This window comes from Hippichthys cyanospilos, chromosome 4 (genome assembly GCF_059441005.1).
Source record: "Hippichthys cyanospilos isolate Australia breed blue-spotted pipefish chromosome 4, RoL_Hcya_1.0, whole genome shotgun sequence".
Lineage (NCBI taxonomy): Eukaryota > Metazoa > Chordata > Actinopteri > Syngnathiformes > Syngnathidae > Hippichthys > Hippichthys cyanospilos.
In genome coordinates this window covers 18,657,947-18,673,103 of record NC_142372.1, presented here as the reverse complement: position 1 = coordinate 18,673,103, position 15,157 = coordinate 18,657,947, and the positions used below count along the sequence as shown (strand labels likewise).

The following is a 15,157-nucleotide window of genomic DNA, read 5'->3' as shown; positions in this document are numbered from 1 at the left end:
TAGGATAACATTTCAGGTTGTTCCTCTAGGCAATTACATTGTAATCATGACGGGAACGATTTGTTAAAATAACCAAATTCCATCCATCCATTTTCTATAGCCGCTTACCCTTAATGGGGTTACTGGCTTGCTAGTGCCTATCCCAGCCGTCTTCGGGCAGTTTGCGGGGAACACCCTGAGCTGGTTGACAGCCAATTACTGGGCACACATGGACGAACAACCATTAATGCACCCAATCACACCTACTATTTAAAAATCCAACACTTTCCACACATTTCCTGAACACAAAAACAAATGTAGTCTGACCAGTCAAGTAGAATACAGAACAGGCAGGGTTTAACAACATATAACAATGCACAGTGGGCAAGTGGACACAAGGAAAGTGCCACTGTTGTTCTTTCCAGGAGCATTCTCTCCAAGGTGAATTATTGCTGTATCTCTATGTCTTTGCTGGCACTTTCTTCTGTGTTTGGTGGGTGACTTCAAATGTGTAGAGTAATTGCGTAGAGTAATGTGTGGAGTCATCCTTTACTGATCGTCAGTCGCGTTTCTTTCTTGCAATTCTGTGTGTAGCGAAACCCCCGCTTTTCCTCCTCTTTTTTTTATCTTCTTCTTCTCATCCTTCATCTAATTTTATGTGCGATTGACATACAAACCAGACGCTGCGCAAGATGCAAATAATATGACATGGGGGGTGCCACTCCTCCAGAGGCTGCCATGTCCGTAATAGCTACGGACAATGGTAAATGCAGCACCTCCTGCTGTTTGTCATGAAAAACGGTCTAAATCTTACGCAGTGTCCCTTTAAATAATAGAAAACATATGAACAGCATACTGTGCACATAATCACATCAAACTACAGTATGATGCAATCTTCAATATGGAAAAGAATAATGACATCAATCTAGGTCTATGCAGTTGATTTCCCAAGCCCACTGGAGGACGGAACATTTATACTGGTCAAACATGGGTAAGGAGAAAGGCTTCATGGCCCCGCCTCTTTCTTCCTGGGAGTTGGTGGCGGTGACGTGAGAAAAACATTTCTGCCAGTGTGTCTTCTCATGTGTTGACTCAGTCCTGAATGACAAGTAAAACTTGCATTGCAGACTGAGCAGTGATATGGTTTTTCCCCAGTGTGAGTTCGTACATGTATATTCAAAGTTCCTTTGATTGAAAATCTTTTACCACACACTGCACAGCTAAATGGTTTCTCTCCTGTGTGAATCCTGGTGTGTCGAACAAGAGAGTGCTTCAGGTTAAAACTTTTTCCACAAATTGTGCAAGTAAAGGGTTTCTCTCCTGTGTGGACCCTCATGTGTCGGTTCAAATTTGACTTGTCATAGAATAGTTTGTCACATTGGGAGCATTTCACATGTTTGTTGTCAGTGTAGCATGTCATGTCACCTTTAGAGTGTTCATCATCAGTGTAAGGAGAGTATACTGTTGTGTCGTCACTGTCGGACAGTGAAGTTAAGTCTGCTTTGTGGCCTCCATCACCTTTCATTGGCGTGTGTTGACTTGAGCTGCTGCTCAGCTGCTCATCCTCTCTGTTCATTTCATTTTGCATTTTGTCGTCATCACCTTCACTCTTCACAGTGATTGTAATCACTGACAATTTAGTGACATCAGCCTCCTCCGCTTCCTCTTTAATCTGTGGGGGCCTTGGCTCTATAAACCAGTTGACATCCTCCGCAGCTAGCGCATCTGCAAAAGGTGCCAAAATGCATGAGAAAAAAAAATACCTCTGACAAATAACAAAAAATTACATTGAACATAAATTTTTTTAAAACATTGTTGTTGATGTGTATATACAGAACGCTCTCTGTGACTTCCACTAACTAACCAGACAAAACCTAGTAGAGTTGGGCCATGAGATCACTTTCTTCAGATTGGTTTGAAGAGCTATGGATTTCTTGACAGATGAGGCAAGAAACCACAGCACACACTCATTTTCCATTTCCTGGTTTTATCATATCACAGACACATCACTGATCGAGTGCAGCAAAGTGAGAAAAAATTGCAGTATATACAAAACAGATAATTGGGTTTTACAACAGAACTTAACCATATTTACAATTTTATATACACTACCACACCACATCATGTAACAGAAATTCATATTTTGGAAAACCAATGCCCAGGGCTTGCCACTTGTGAAATGTTATGGCAGAACCCCACACACTTCAAGTGTGCTCTGTGTGGTTTGCATCGTTCAGGTGACTCCTGCTAATCCCACCCTCCACCTGCTTTTACACAAAAGCAAAAAAGTCCTCATGTCATTAAAACATAAAATATTTTAGAAGAAAACGATATTTAATGTCACACCACACACTTACGTATGACCTGCAACATCTATTGCAATGTATCACGAAATCCAGTATTTATTTCATGAGTAAAACATGTATTAAACTTATGCCAAAAAAAACCACGCTAAAAGAGCCAGCATTTTACACGACTAAAGACATCCGAATGAACGGCTCCCTTTAAATGACGAAAAGCCTCATTGCAGCGCCGTCGCTATCTTTCAAGTATGGCGATTGGCCAAATAAAGGCGCATGCGCAACACTGCCGAGCTACATCCATAGGTCCGGGGCAAGGCTTCAAGTACGAAAAAAAAAAAAAAAAAAAAGCTAGTGTTCAAAATAACGGCACCACTGACCTTCTGTGTGTAATTCATCTTGAGTCTTCTTGAAAACAGCGTCCAGTAGTTGACGTTGTCGCTCGTTCTCTTCTTTGGTCCGACAAAGTTCCTCCTCGTACTCTGCTATCGTTCTTTGAAACATTACAAATATTTCTTCCACGGCCGCACTTAGTCGCTTGCTCAGCAACGCTTTCAGCACATCGACTTTACACATTTTCAAAACATATAGACTGTAAGGCTTCTGTACGAAGTATCTTCCTTTCTTCCGCGTCTTTTGTTGGCAGCTAGCAAGCTAAGTTAGCTCAAGATGGGGAGGACAGATTTCAAGTTAGAATGGCGTTTCAGAAACGTGTCGGTAGAGCGCGTGCCGCGCAATCGCAACTATCAGAGAGATTATGCACACCTAACCTCTGTAATGTCTGTTAGTTTAGCCTTGTTTTGCTCCGCCTATAAGGTATTCAATGACGTCATCACATCGGACCTTAAAACTGGGTCCGCAAAATCATTAATTACAAATGCACACCGTGGGTCATCGCAGTTGTCCCCATCTCCAAGACCAAAAAGCATTCTTTTAAAGAGTATACTCCTATTAAAATTAGTACAATTTTGGAACAACCATCTAACTGAGTTGTACTTGACCATTCTTAAAACAATATCGATGGTCACCAACCGCCTCACACAAAAATGGGAACTTTTGATTCCTCTGTCGTTCCCCAAATCCAAGGAGTACAAAGAACCCAAACATTAGTGAAATGTTGAATGAATGGCACCAGGTCACTACACAAATTGTGCTTTCGTACAAATAAGAGTAAAGTATCAACAATAATTGTTCTGCCCTCTGCCTTCCGCTACCGTATGTCGTTGCCATCGATAGATGAACAAAGATAATGTGAATTCTTGAAGTCATTTTTTTTGGACATGGAAGGAAGGCTACTATAGGTACAGCCTGAAATGCCACAGACACGAAAACATGCAGACTCCACACAGATTAGTACTTCCAAAGTAAAATGTGTAATATTACAGCAATAAAGGCGCATTTAAAAAAACGTTGAAATATCACTCGTAATCTGTCATTTAACTTGAATCGTTCACTGAACATCATCAATCGAGCTCCAGGTGTGCTGGAGCCGAACCCAGCTAACTCTGGGCCACGTCCGGGCAACCCTGAAATTGTCGCTAACCAATCACAGGCATTTTATATTGTAATATTAAAAACTAAGACAGCAAAGGGTAAAGTAAGTTACATGTAGCATGGTATAAGTCATTTCTGAGCTCAAACTTTAGAATTTCCCATGGCAAAACACACATTTTCATCACTTGCACATTTTCTAAAGCAAAACACTATAACTAACATATGAAAAGTTGTTGTTTACTCTGAAAGCCAGGTGTGAAAGTTCTTCTGCCTAAGTCTCGTGTATAAATCAAATTGTTTGGCAATTGTGATTGCTCAGCAAACGTCTCTGTGTGTGTCTAATCTGCATGGGCGGTACAGGGGGCACTTACTCTTACACATAAAATTGAGGACCTAGTCATTTTCTTGAATTGAGTGGAGCTGGTACCTAAAAAGTGGCAGCAATGAGCAGGAATACTCAAAAGGGTGAATGGAGGAAAACACCACTTTAGAGGTGGTTTTGATCAGGGATTTGCCTTATCGCATGGTTAAAAGTTAGATTTTTTTTTTTGCATGTCACAGGGCATTAAAATCGCCATTGCATTATGAAGCTACACTTGGAATTTTTTTCCCTTGAGCTAAGCTGAGCTTTGCAGTGTGTCTCTTCATGTGACTAGACATTGCTGAACGAGCACTAAAACATTTGTTGCAGACTGAGCAGCAAAAGGGTTTTTCACCAGTGTGTGTTCTCATGTGTGTAATCCAATTCCCTTGTGCAGAAAACCTTCGGCCACAGACCGAGCATGCAAAAGGTTTCTCCCCAGTGTGTCTCCTCAAGTGTGTGGTCAACGTGGCCTTCAGAGAGAATCTTTGACCACAGATTGAGCAGATGAAAGGTTTCTCCCCTGTGTGCGTCCTCATGTGCGGTGTCAGATTCTTCTTGTGCGAGAATCGTCTACCACAGACTGAGCAGGGAAATGCATGGCCTTGGGAGTTTTCTGCCACCAAGATCTCATTTTGATATAAGCCTTCAAAGAGCGAAGATGTGGATTTCTCAGGGTAGTGCGACGATGTGCAGTCATTGACGTCTTCTGTTGAAAGGTGTTGAAATGGGGTGCCGGTTGGAGACTCCACTTTGCTTTCTTCATTTTGACTAAGATTTATGTGCAACCCCTCATCATTTTTGCACTTCACATGGACACTATTCATAGGGAACTCCAGCTCTAAAAGGTTCTCCCCCTCCTTTTTGACATGGAGTGGCTCTGAGTTCTCTTCTTCCACTTTTATGTGGGCCAGCTCTGGTTCCTTAGGCTTCACCCCGGAGCTCGACTCCAGCAGCTCGGGAGGACGATGGTCTTCACTGACGTCTGCAGATGTGATCCCGCTAATATTCTCTGTTGTGTTTGTAACTGTAAATGATGTCAAAGCATTGTATGAAATAGTCCTCTGACAAATTAGTTCATGATAAATAACATCATCATAATCTTAATGATGATAATGTAAAGACTACATTTAATCAACACATATTAAAAATGTTTATAAATGCCTGTATTACATGAGATGGAACATTTTGTATTCATTAGCTAAATTATGTAGTCATTGAGATTCTAAAAATAATATATGCCTGGGTTTTAAGGATCTGTATATGAAATGAAGGGAAACGACATTCATTAGTTTCAGCCCCCAAATACCATTTTTTTCCTTTAGAAAAGATAGGACAGTAGTGCACAGTATGTATGTTCTGCATTCAATCAAACTCCGGCAGTGACCTGTAACACGAGAGTCAAACGCGCAAGCAAACTAGTCATAAATTCAATGTTATACGTTAATAGAAATACAGTATATTTTGAAAGTCTTGCCCTGCACGGTTTTATAACGTTCTGTGCAAGTTCTGTGTAATTTCAGCAGTCACCCACATTATGGCACAAATAATAAACACTTTTAAATAACACATAAGAACAAACCTGCTTCATGTAATACAACTTGAGGCATGAAAACGGCGTTCAGAAGTTGACGCTGTCGTTCGTTCTCCTCTTTAGTTCGACGAAGTTCCTCCTCGTACTCTGCTATCGTTCTTTCAAACACGATAACAACTTCATCGACGGCCGCATTCAGTCGTTGACTCAACAATGCCCTCAGCACGTCTACTTTACACATTTTCAGACGATTATCACGCTTAACACCCACACTGCAGCAGCGACTTGCTAACTTCGCGATTAGCAAGCTATGTTAAGAAGCTTTAAAAAAAAAAGCTTTAAAATGCTTCAGATGTAGATAACCGAGAAAGACCGATTAAAATTTAAAATCTGCCATACAGGATGAAAAAAATATTAAACGCAGAATATAACAACGAACCGAACTTCGCACAATCACGCATTGCTAACGTGTAGTAACGTGGCCCTACAGCGGAAGTAGATCTGCAGCTAAGAAACACTCATGCGTCTAAACAAAGGCAAGTAAGACACGCCTCTTTGTTGTTGGGCGCATACGTCCTCGTTTGAATGCAAAACGTTCAGCGCATTTACGGCGAGAAAATAGTGGAGAGGGAAATATGTAACTGATAAAAAAAAATAGACCTTGTCAAAATTGGTTGAGAAATGAGCTAGCTACTTTACTTTGATGGGAATGTCGCACTTTCCAACCCGGCCGTTACATACTTTAGGCACGTTGGTTTAACTGAGGCTTTTCCTCAAATCTCAAATCTGAAGCGCAGCTTGCCAAATCACGTGCCACAATCATTTCTCTCAAGCCTTTGGCGTTATTTTAAAGATTTCGAGTCAAACCAACAAAATTGTACACAATGTGAAATAAATAACACACCATCCATCCATTTTCTATTGCAGCTTATCCTCAAAGAGTTGCAGGCTTGCTGGTGCCTATCCCTGCTGTTTTGGGGCAGTAGGCAGGGGACACACTGATCTGGTTGCCTAGCAATTGCAGGGCACACAGAGATGAACGCACCCAATCACACTTAAGGACAATTTAGTATGTCCGATACACCTGCCATGCATGTTTTTGGAGTGTGGGAGGAAACCAGAGGGCCAGAAGGGAACCCACGTGGGCTCCGGGAGAACATGCAAACTCCACACAAGAAGGCTGGAGCGAGGTGGATTTGGTCCCTGAACTGTAAGGCGGATGTGTTAACCACTGTGTCACCGTGCCACCATACCAATAAACATACACACTCAAACAACATAAATACATTTAATCATGAATGCTTTTTTAGCGTCATTTGTCAAAATAAAAGTGTACTTTAATTCAGCCTGTAAAGTACATACTCCTGGATTGATGAACATTTCACATGTACAAATTATGGCCTCTGCCCAAATCCAAATGGAGCTCATGACGTAAGACACTATTGTGCATTTGACCTGCACCTGTCTGATAGGTTTATAGTAAATGCAGGCAAGGAGCCTGACTAAATAAAGCAATTATTATAAATATATACTGATTTAGGTTATACCTAAATGATTTAGTTACCCAATGTAAGTAGTATCTGTGATCAAGTCAGCTAATACTCCATAATAATGTCTCCACATGAAACCAATGAACTAGTTTTTTTTTTTTGAAATTTTGATTAAGCTTTACTACAGTAAGTCTGAACTTATTGGTTTTGTCATACAATAATTGGCAAAAGACAAAAGGAGATACAGTACTTGTGTTTTTATACTGTATGTTATTAGAGCTGTGCAATCTATCAAAAAAGCTATGAGTTGCTGGCAAAGCAAGCACTTTCGTACTTCCAGTGACGGCTTTGTGATGGGAAGTCAGCTAAATTTACATGGTGAAAAGGACCATCTGCACTGACAAAAATCGGCCAGTGTGAGCGTGCCGAGAAGCACCGAAGCGCTCGCTGAAGGCGGGCCCTTCCATCGGTGACTCAGCTCTGTGTCTAAACTTGAGAATATTTGGGGGGACTTGGACATCCAACGTCAGTTTGCTTCAACAACGACAAATAGAAAGGGGGCAAAGTCACAAACGGACATGTTTTCCGACACCCATCTTCAGTTGGCTCTTCTGAGTCTCCTGGGGTGTTGTTTAAGACAAAAAATACACAGACTGAGAACCAACTGTAGATTGGCAGAACGTAAATCTTCTCCTGTTGGTGTTTTGTCTGTGTATTTTAAACGTATTTTTTAAAGCTCTGAGTCACAGAAGTTGGTCGCTCATAGTGGACGTTCCGTAGACTCTTAGGGGAACCCACCACACCCGGAACGTTTTTTTTTTTTTTTTTTTGGTGTGAATGGAAAGGGGAACTCAAGCTACCGGGGAGTGCAGAAGAGTTCCTCAGGGGCTATGTAATGCATCATTAATAGTAGGTAAACGTCACAAGTGATGACACTGAAGAGGGATCAAAACATTACATATTTTATATATATATATATATATATATATATATATATATATATATATATATATATATATATATATATATATATATATATATATATAATTTATTTCATTATTACAATACATTATTTGAGTATGATTACTCAAAGGGCATTTCAAAACTTAAACAAACACTTCAAAAGTACCTTTCTTTGTTTTTTTTTAAAATATCTCTGCAGTGGGAAAGTCACAGGCGTCATTGTAAACAAACACTTCGAACAGTATTGTAATACAACTTGCTTGAATGCACTTAAATGAAAGCAGTAAAAAGTAGAACTAAACTCATTAAAGACAGTCCGGAAAAGATGATGAATTGCATTGGGATTATTCGCCAATGTTATATGATGAGCTGTCTGCCATGACCTGAGGAACGGCATGTTTTACAGTATGCATTATACAGTTGTGTTAGAACGGTGTTTGTACCACTCTTCGCCTATCGCATTTCTTTTTGTCATGCTAAAGGGTCACATTATTGGACTACTGGTTTTTGACTGTCGTTGGTAGCTTTGTCAATTTATGTAACTCGCTCGTAAAATGACGTTCAAGATGAGGGACTCTGAATCATTCAGCAGCAACTTCAAACGGCTGCGCTAGCTAGCTTGTCGGATTAAAGAGTCCATAGCGACGCTGCGCATCGTCTACTAATCTCTTATTTCTATACACTTTGATTCTAATTTGAACTTTTTGGTTGCTAGGAAATGAATATAAAGAGCTTAAAGATATTGTTTCTGTATCAATCCAAAATTTACATTTCTAAGGAAAATAAACATGCTAAGAAATTGATAAATTATTGATCAAATATAGACTGCTGGAGCTAAATTTGTAAAGTTTCATGTTACTTAAAAATTGTAGATCATGGTTTATGATGCTGTTTAGTGCAGCTAACCCTGACTCAAGACCAATGAACTCTTTCTGGGTTCACATATCCATTTTACCACACCAAATTAAACGTTTGCAATTTAATTCAAGTTCTTCATCTTCTGACTGCTACATTTGTCACAACACACTTGTGTTTCTTCACTTGATACTTTTGAGGGAATCTTTTATGACACACACTGCAATTGAATGGTTTCTCACCAGTGTGCATTCTTATATGTCTTGTCAAAGCGCGTCTCTGAGAGAAACGTTTACTACAAACTGAGCATGAAAAGGGCTTTTCCCCAGTGTGTTCTCTCATGTGATTGGCCAAAATTGATCGTTCACTGAAACCTAAGGTGCAGACTGAACAGACAAAGAGTTTCTCTCCAGTGTGTATTATTGTGTGCCTGTTCAAGTGTGCCTTGCGAGCAAACGCTTTACCACAAAAAGGGCAGGAAAAAGGTTTCTCTTCGGTGTGTGTTTTCATGTGATTTGTCAAATTAATCTTTTGACTTACTCGAAGACCACACACTGAGCAGGAAAAAGGTTTCTCTCCAGTATGTGTTCTTGAATGTCTGTCCAAATGTGCCTTACTGGCAAATCGTTTCCCACAATCCGAACAGCTGAAAGGCTTCTCGCCTGTATGAAGCATCATGTGTCTTTTCAGATTTTTTTTGGCAGAGAAATATTTGTCGCACAGGGAACATTTCCAGTTTTTGTCATTATTGGGACATGTCAGATCACCTTTCAGGTGTTCATCATCATCAGAGTCAGACATTTTGTTCTCACTGTCTGTTAACGGTGCTAAGAGGCTGTCTGCTTGCGAGCCTCCACAGGGGTCTTCATCACCTTCATGATCATCATCTTCAATCTTCACAATGACACACGTGAATGGCATCTTAGTGATATCAGACTCCTCCTCTTCTTCTTTAATGAGAGGGCACTTTGGTTCTTGTCGCTTAGGATGTGACTCCTCTTTTTCCTCTTTAATGTGAGTGCACTTTGGTTCTTGTTGTTCAGGAGGAAGCTCTTCACTGATAACTGCAGGCCACAAGAAGACAAACATGGTTTGGAAAAAAGAAGTCGTTATTCGTAAATCTCAATGTTGTAATTTTGATGTTTTTCTTATTATTTATAAAGAGGTTCAGTATGAACTTTCGGACATACAGACAGCTGTGTTGGCTAAAACTTCGCTCTGCAAGTTCTATTCCTTCAAGTTCCTGCCGTGCTACACCAACAACGTCAATTTGGCAACATGTTTACTTTGTGCTCTGGCTCATAGCATTTTTTGTGTCTTGTGTTTGTATACAACCCAACTATGACATGACACGTCACAATTTACAAACAAGATATGAACAACTTTATGAGACGTAGCCTACCTTGTGTGACAGCGGCAAAATGTACGGTATAAGTACAAAGTTTGAGAATCACACATGTTAATTTCAAGCTAAGAAATAAAGGCTGTTTAGAATGAAATTGACATGGCGCCATTCAGAAACTACAATCTGATCGGTCAACTCAAGTATAAACATATTTATGTAGAAATAGGAACCAGTACTTTACAGCAAAACGAGAGCATTCTAGGGACTTAAGAATAAATCAAAGTTTTCGTAACAAACACAGCGTTTCGAACAGCAGTGTAAACGTATGAGTGATTCTGATTATCATCAGAGATGATTATGGGGTACGTGCGTCTGTATCGGGAGTTCCATTAACAGAGCATGTAAATAACGTTGACTGAAGGTCGTCAACGTCTCTAGGCCATTTACACATAATGCAATACAAGTGTCAACAAACCTACCTGCTATGCGTGAGTCATCCTGAGACTTGTTGAAAACAGCGTCCAGTAGTTGGCATTGTGGCACACGCTCTTCCGTTTCAGAAAACCCCTCCTCGCACTCCCCTTTCACACTTTTTGCACACATTTTCAGACGACCATGTGTCGCTCACAAACTCGTCGCTTATGTGCGGCTAGCAAGTTATGCTAACTGACGACCAAGCTTAATCGTAATGCGAGACTCGTATTTCCGGACACAAATATTGAATGGATGCCTCATTACGCCAGTACTGTGTCGTGGTTTCACTACATTCTGTACTCGCATTTTTTTTATTTCGCGAAGCGTAATTGGTTACCCAAAACCTACAAGGTAGTGGAGCTAAAGTGATACGACGGCAACTCCACATGGACAAATCAAACAGAACCATAATAGGAATTTAAGGTAAAAAAAAAAAAAAAAAAAACGTAACTGAAATGTCACGATTGAACTGACTCTCTCTTGTGGCCGTCAAAAACACCGCAAAAAAATGACGGCTGACGCAGAAGCGCCTTGCGTTGCGATATGGATTTTCTTTTACATCCGATCGAACAAGACTATTATTGCAATATCGATTTTGATTTTTTTTTTTTACAATAACATGTCTTCATCATTTCGTGTCCAAATGCGGACCTAAATAATTATTATTTCCCATTTAACATACTTTTCTTTAGATTCTCTTAAATAGGTTCTATTTCGATTCTTATAAATACAATACGCTGTGGGTTATATTTCACACACTCCTAGATCCACATGATGCTTGTATGAGTGAGACCAGTAGTAAGGGTAGAGCAAAATGAATATAAATCACAATAGTTTCATTTATGTTATGCGAAAAATACATTAGGAAATGCCCGACATTTAATGAAATATTCTTAAAAAAAAGATAAAGTACAGCATCAGACTTTTTACTTTTTCAGTGAACTTGAATGAAGCTAACACAATGATTTTGAAACGTGGACGTGTTTCAGATAAGTACCCTAACCCTCTGAAACAACCCCAACTCTCAACCATTTCTACACCGATGATGCAAGGCTCTTCATCAATCACCAGCTGCTTTGAAATGATATCCATTAAAGTAATGAACAAAATCGGTGACAAAGGGCAGCCTTGGCGGAGCCCAACCTTCACTGAAAACCCCCCCATTCCGAAATCCACACTGCTTCTCCTTAATCCGAGGTGTGAATTCCTGACGGACCCACCTGTCCAGCAGCTCTGACTAGACATCACCGGAAAGGTTGAGGAGTGTAAGCCCTCTGTAGTTGGAATGTTAATGATGAACTGCTTTCCCTTTCTGAGACGCTGGATGGTGGACCAACATTTCCTCAAAGCTGTGTGGATTTTTCTCAATCACGCACCTCCAGGTCTCACTATCATTGCCCATGAGAGCATTGAACTCCCCCAGCAGAATGAGGGAGTCCCTGAAAGGCGCACTCTCCTGCACACCCTCCAAGGACTCCAAAATGTGTGAGTACTCTGAACTGCTGTTTGCTGCATAGACAAAAATAAAAGTCAAAACCTGTCAAAACTTCATGTTTTATGCTTGGCATATGAAGCAGGCTGAAGGGTTTTTTTTGCCAATGTGTTCTAATGTGTTTTCAAGTTTGACCTGAACGAGAAGCGTTGTCCACACACAGAACATGTAAAACTGTATCTCGACATTTTTTTTTGTTTCCTGTGAAACATCAGGAGTATTAAAGGTTTTTGTGTTTTGATTAGGACAAGAAAATAACCTTTATTGTACTGCAAGCAAATGTTTGAAGCAAATTCATAGGTAACAGCTGCAGTAAGACACACACACATACAGTACACACACTAACAGGATCACACATTTTGTGAAATGATGTTGACAAAAGTCAAGCTCTCTTTAGTTTTATTTCTTTCCAGCACACTTGTGCTGGTTCAGCTTATCCTTTCGAGAAAATTTTTGATCACACACACTGCAACTGAACAATTTCTCACCCGTGTGCGTTCTCATGTGTCGAATCTGTGAGGAGCGATCCGAAAAACATTTCCTGCAGTTTGAGCAGGAAAATGGTTTCTCACCTGTGTGTGTTCTCATGTGAGTTATTAAACTACTCTTTTGATTTACTCTGAGTGCGCACACTGAACAGGCGAAAGGTTTCTCCCCGGTGTGTATTAACATGTGTTTTACCATATTTGATCTCACTGAGAATCGCTGACCACATACTGAGCATGCGAACGGTTTCTCACCGGTGTGTGTTCTCATGTGTGCTGACAAAGTCCCTCTGTACTCAAATGCTTTAGAACACACAGAACAGGAAAATGGCTTCTCTACAGCATGACTTCTCGTGTGTCCTTTCAAATCAGTCTGGTTAGGAAAAGTAGTGTCATGTTCCCGTCTTCTCAAAGCAGATTTGCAACCCAATGTTTTGTCCCACTGAAGACATGTCAACACTTGTTTGCCAATGTGACATGTGGTGCCATCATTTGCGTGTCCATCACCAATGTCAGATGTGTTGCCACAATCTGAGAGCGGAAGCAAACTGTTGTGCTCCTGGGATCCTCCACAATGATTTCCATCAACTTCTGTTTTCATGTGGTGACTTGAGTTGTTGCTTGGAGGCTTCGGCCCTTCGTTCTTTCCACTCTCACTTTTGGTTTTGTCTTCACTCCTCCAAGAAACGCATGCCAATGACAACTTGATGACATCATCCCCTGTCGCTTCCTTTTTAATACTAGGAAGCGCTAGCTCCTGCTCTACTGCCCTGGAGCTCCAGCCCTGCTGCTTAAAATGAAGATTTTCTTCACTGATGTCTGCAGAACAAGATAAACACACATGTTTTGGAAAATTTATTCAAATTTGCTTAATTCTTCTTTGTGGTTTTATGACATTTGAAAACTGTATTGATCAGAAATGATTCAAGCATTGGTTCACAACAGGTCAATCTCAGGGCACGGTGAAAATGACATTTACACTGTTACTTGGCTGAAATTAAATCCACACAGCCTGAAAGAAAGTCAGTTGAATGGACCACTACATTATAAGTGAAAAATGATTAAAAGAAAGGAAGGAGCTCAAATTTTCTAATTATTTTATCTAGCATCTCCTAATAGAATAGAATAGAATAGAATAGAATAGAATAGAATAGAATAGAATAGAATAGAATAGAATAGAATATACAGCGTATTTGGGATCGCTGCTCCGATTGGTGCATATTCAATATTTCATATGGGCTTGTTTGCAAATATTGTTGAATTTCTTTTTTAAAAGCACAAAAAATTTGCGCATTGTAAGAATTGTGCTATACCAGTATACAGCACACGACTTGGCTGGCTTAACTATGTTCTACATTCTAGAGAAAGTACCACTACCGTTTGCACCCTACTGTATAATATTAAATGTAGAAATTATAATATTTGTTTTTCTAAGTACTTGGAAACTTATTACATAAAATTCCTAATTCATAAAAAAAATAGAAATAACCAACACAAACATGGGTAAGAAACTGTACAGCATGGACAGACCTGACTTAACGTATATGATTGAAAAAAGTCAGAACAAGTATAAATCTACCTGTTCCTACCCAAAAATTGTCAATTAGCATAATTCTTCATGTATAGGCCAAAGCTGAGTACAAGGAAGGAAGGTGTATTGGACACACTAAAAGGTCATCAGGTGTGATTGGGTGAGTGAAAGGTTCTTTGTCTCTTTGTCTCCAAACGCAACATTTTCTTGTTAAACTCACGCAGCTCGAAAAGGGTGCCTTTTTTTGGTCATTACTATCTGAACCAGTCCGAAGCAACAAGCCTAATGTTAGTGTCCCATTTACTGAGCAATCGATGGTGACTTTAGCTATCAAATGTGTCAAAAGAAGATCACCATTGGAAGAATTGAGTGTTGCAACGTCCAAGAAATAGTGTTAAAATATAAAGTAAATAAACAAACCTGTTACGCATAACACATTTTGCTTCCGGACAACAGCTTCTAATTGTTGACGTTGTCGCTTATTCTCCTCTCTTGCTCGACAAAGTTCCTCCTCGTACTGCGCTACCGTCCTCGCAAAAACTCCGACTGCTTCTTCGACAGCCGCACTTAGTCGTTGATTCAGCAGCGCTCTCAGCATTTCTATTTGACACATTTTCGAACTATTATCCCAACAATTCGGACTTCACTTTGTCACGTCCTTTTTGAGAGGTTTTTTTTTTTTTTGCAGTTAAATGAATGCGGATTGAACAACAAAGACCGGACGCTGAGTCGAGCCCCAAGAGCTAAATTGCGTTACAGCAACAGCGGTCGCGGTTGCTGTGCGTCACTTCCGCACCGCTACGGACTTATGACATGCAGCCTGAACAGCCATGTTTAACCGGGATTTCTTTGCC

The 15,157-nt window shown here is 40.2% G+C and overlaps 3 protein-coding genes across 3 annotated transcripts; all 3 read right to left on the bottom strand.

Annotated features, from left to right (window-relative positions):
• Positions 1-69: 69 nt before the first annotated feature.
• Positions 70-3,378, bottom strand: LOC148424899 (uncharacterized). Its single transcript, XM_088413057.1, has 2 exons — positions 2,660-3,378; positions 70-1,704 (listed from the first exon to the last, which is right to left on the bottom strand). The coding sequence occupies exons 1-2, from the start codon at positions 2,853-2,855 to the stop codon at positions 986-988; spliced, it is 915 nt and encodes a 304-aa protein (XP_088269183.1). The 5' UTR covers positions 2,856-3,378; the 3' UTR covers positions 70-985.
• A 259-nt stretch (positions 3,379-3,637) lies between these two features.
• On the bottom strand, positions 3,638-11,160 carry LOC148424898 (uncharacterized). Its single transcript, XM_088413200.1, has 5 exons — positions 10,801-11,160; positions 9,142-10,040; positions 9,028-9,053; positions 5,717-5,976; positions 3,638-5,161 (listed from the first exon to the last, which is right to left on the bottom strand). Exons 1-5 carry the CDS (start codon positions 10,922-10,924, stop codon positions 4,356-4,358), a joined length of 2,115 nt encoding a protein of 704 aa, XP_088269326.1. The 5' UTR covers positions 10,925-11,160; the 3' UTR covers positions 3,638-4,355.
• A 1,509-nt stretch (positions 11,161-12,669) lies between these two features.
• Positions 12,670-15,060, bottom strand: LOC148424897 (uncharacterized). Its single transcript, XM_088413041.1, has 2 exons — positions 14,724-15,060; positions 12,670-13,591 (listed from the first exon to the last, which is right to left on the bottom strand). Exons 1-2 carry the CDS (start codon positions 14,914-14,916, stop codon positions 12,687-12,689), a joined length of 1,098 nt encoding a protein of 365 aa, XP_088269167.1. The 5' UTR covers positions 14,917-15,060; the 3' UTR covers positions 12,670-12,686.
• Positions 15,061-15,157: the final 97 nt, after the last annotated feature.

What these genes read in the sequence shown, in the direction of transcription:
- LOC148424899 (XM_088413057.1), bottom strand. Translation starts at nt 2,855, where the DNA reads ATGTGTAAAGTCGATGTGCTGAAAGCGTTGCTGAGCAAGCGACTAAGT. An exon ending in AGATGAATTACACACAGAAG is followed by an intron (nt 1,705 to 2,659) that starts GTCAGTGGTGCC and finishes CACCTTTTGCAG; the next exon opens with ATGCGCTAGCTGCGGAGGAT.
- LOC148424898 (XM_088413200.1), bottom strand. Translation starts at nt 10,924, where the DNA reads ATGTGTGCAAAAAGTGTGAAAGGGGAGTGCGAGGAGGGGTTTTCTGAA. An exon ending in TGAAGAAACACAAGTGTGTT is followed by an intron (nt 9,054 to 9,141) that starts GTGACAAATGTA and finishes ATGTGAACCCAG; the next exon opens with AAAGAGTTCATTGGTCTTGA. An exon ending in AGTTGTATTACATGAAGCAG is followed by an intron (nt 5,162 to 5,716) that starts GTTTGTTCTTAT and finishes CATCATTTACAG; the next exon opens with TTACAAACACAACAGAGAAT.
- LOC148424897 (XM_088413041.1), bottom strand. Translation starts at nt 14,916, where the DNA reads ATGTGTCAAATAGAAATGCTGAGAGCGCTGCTGAATCAACGACTAAGT. An exon ending in AAATGTGTTATGCGTAACAG is followed by an intron (nt 13,592 to 14,723) that starts GTTTGTTTATTT and finishes CTTGTTCTGCAG; the next exon opens with ACATCAGTGAAGAAAATCTT.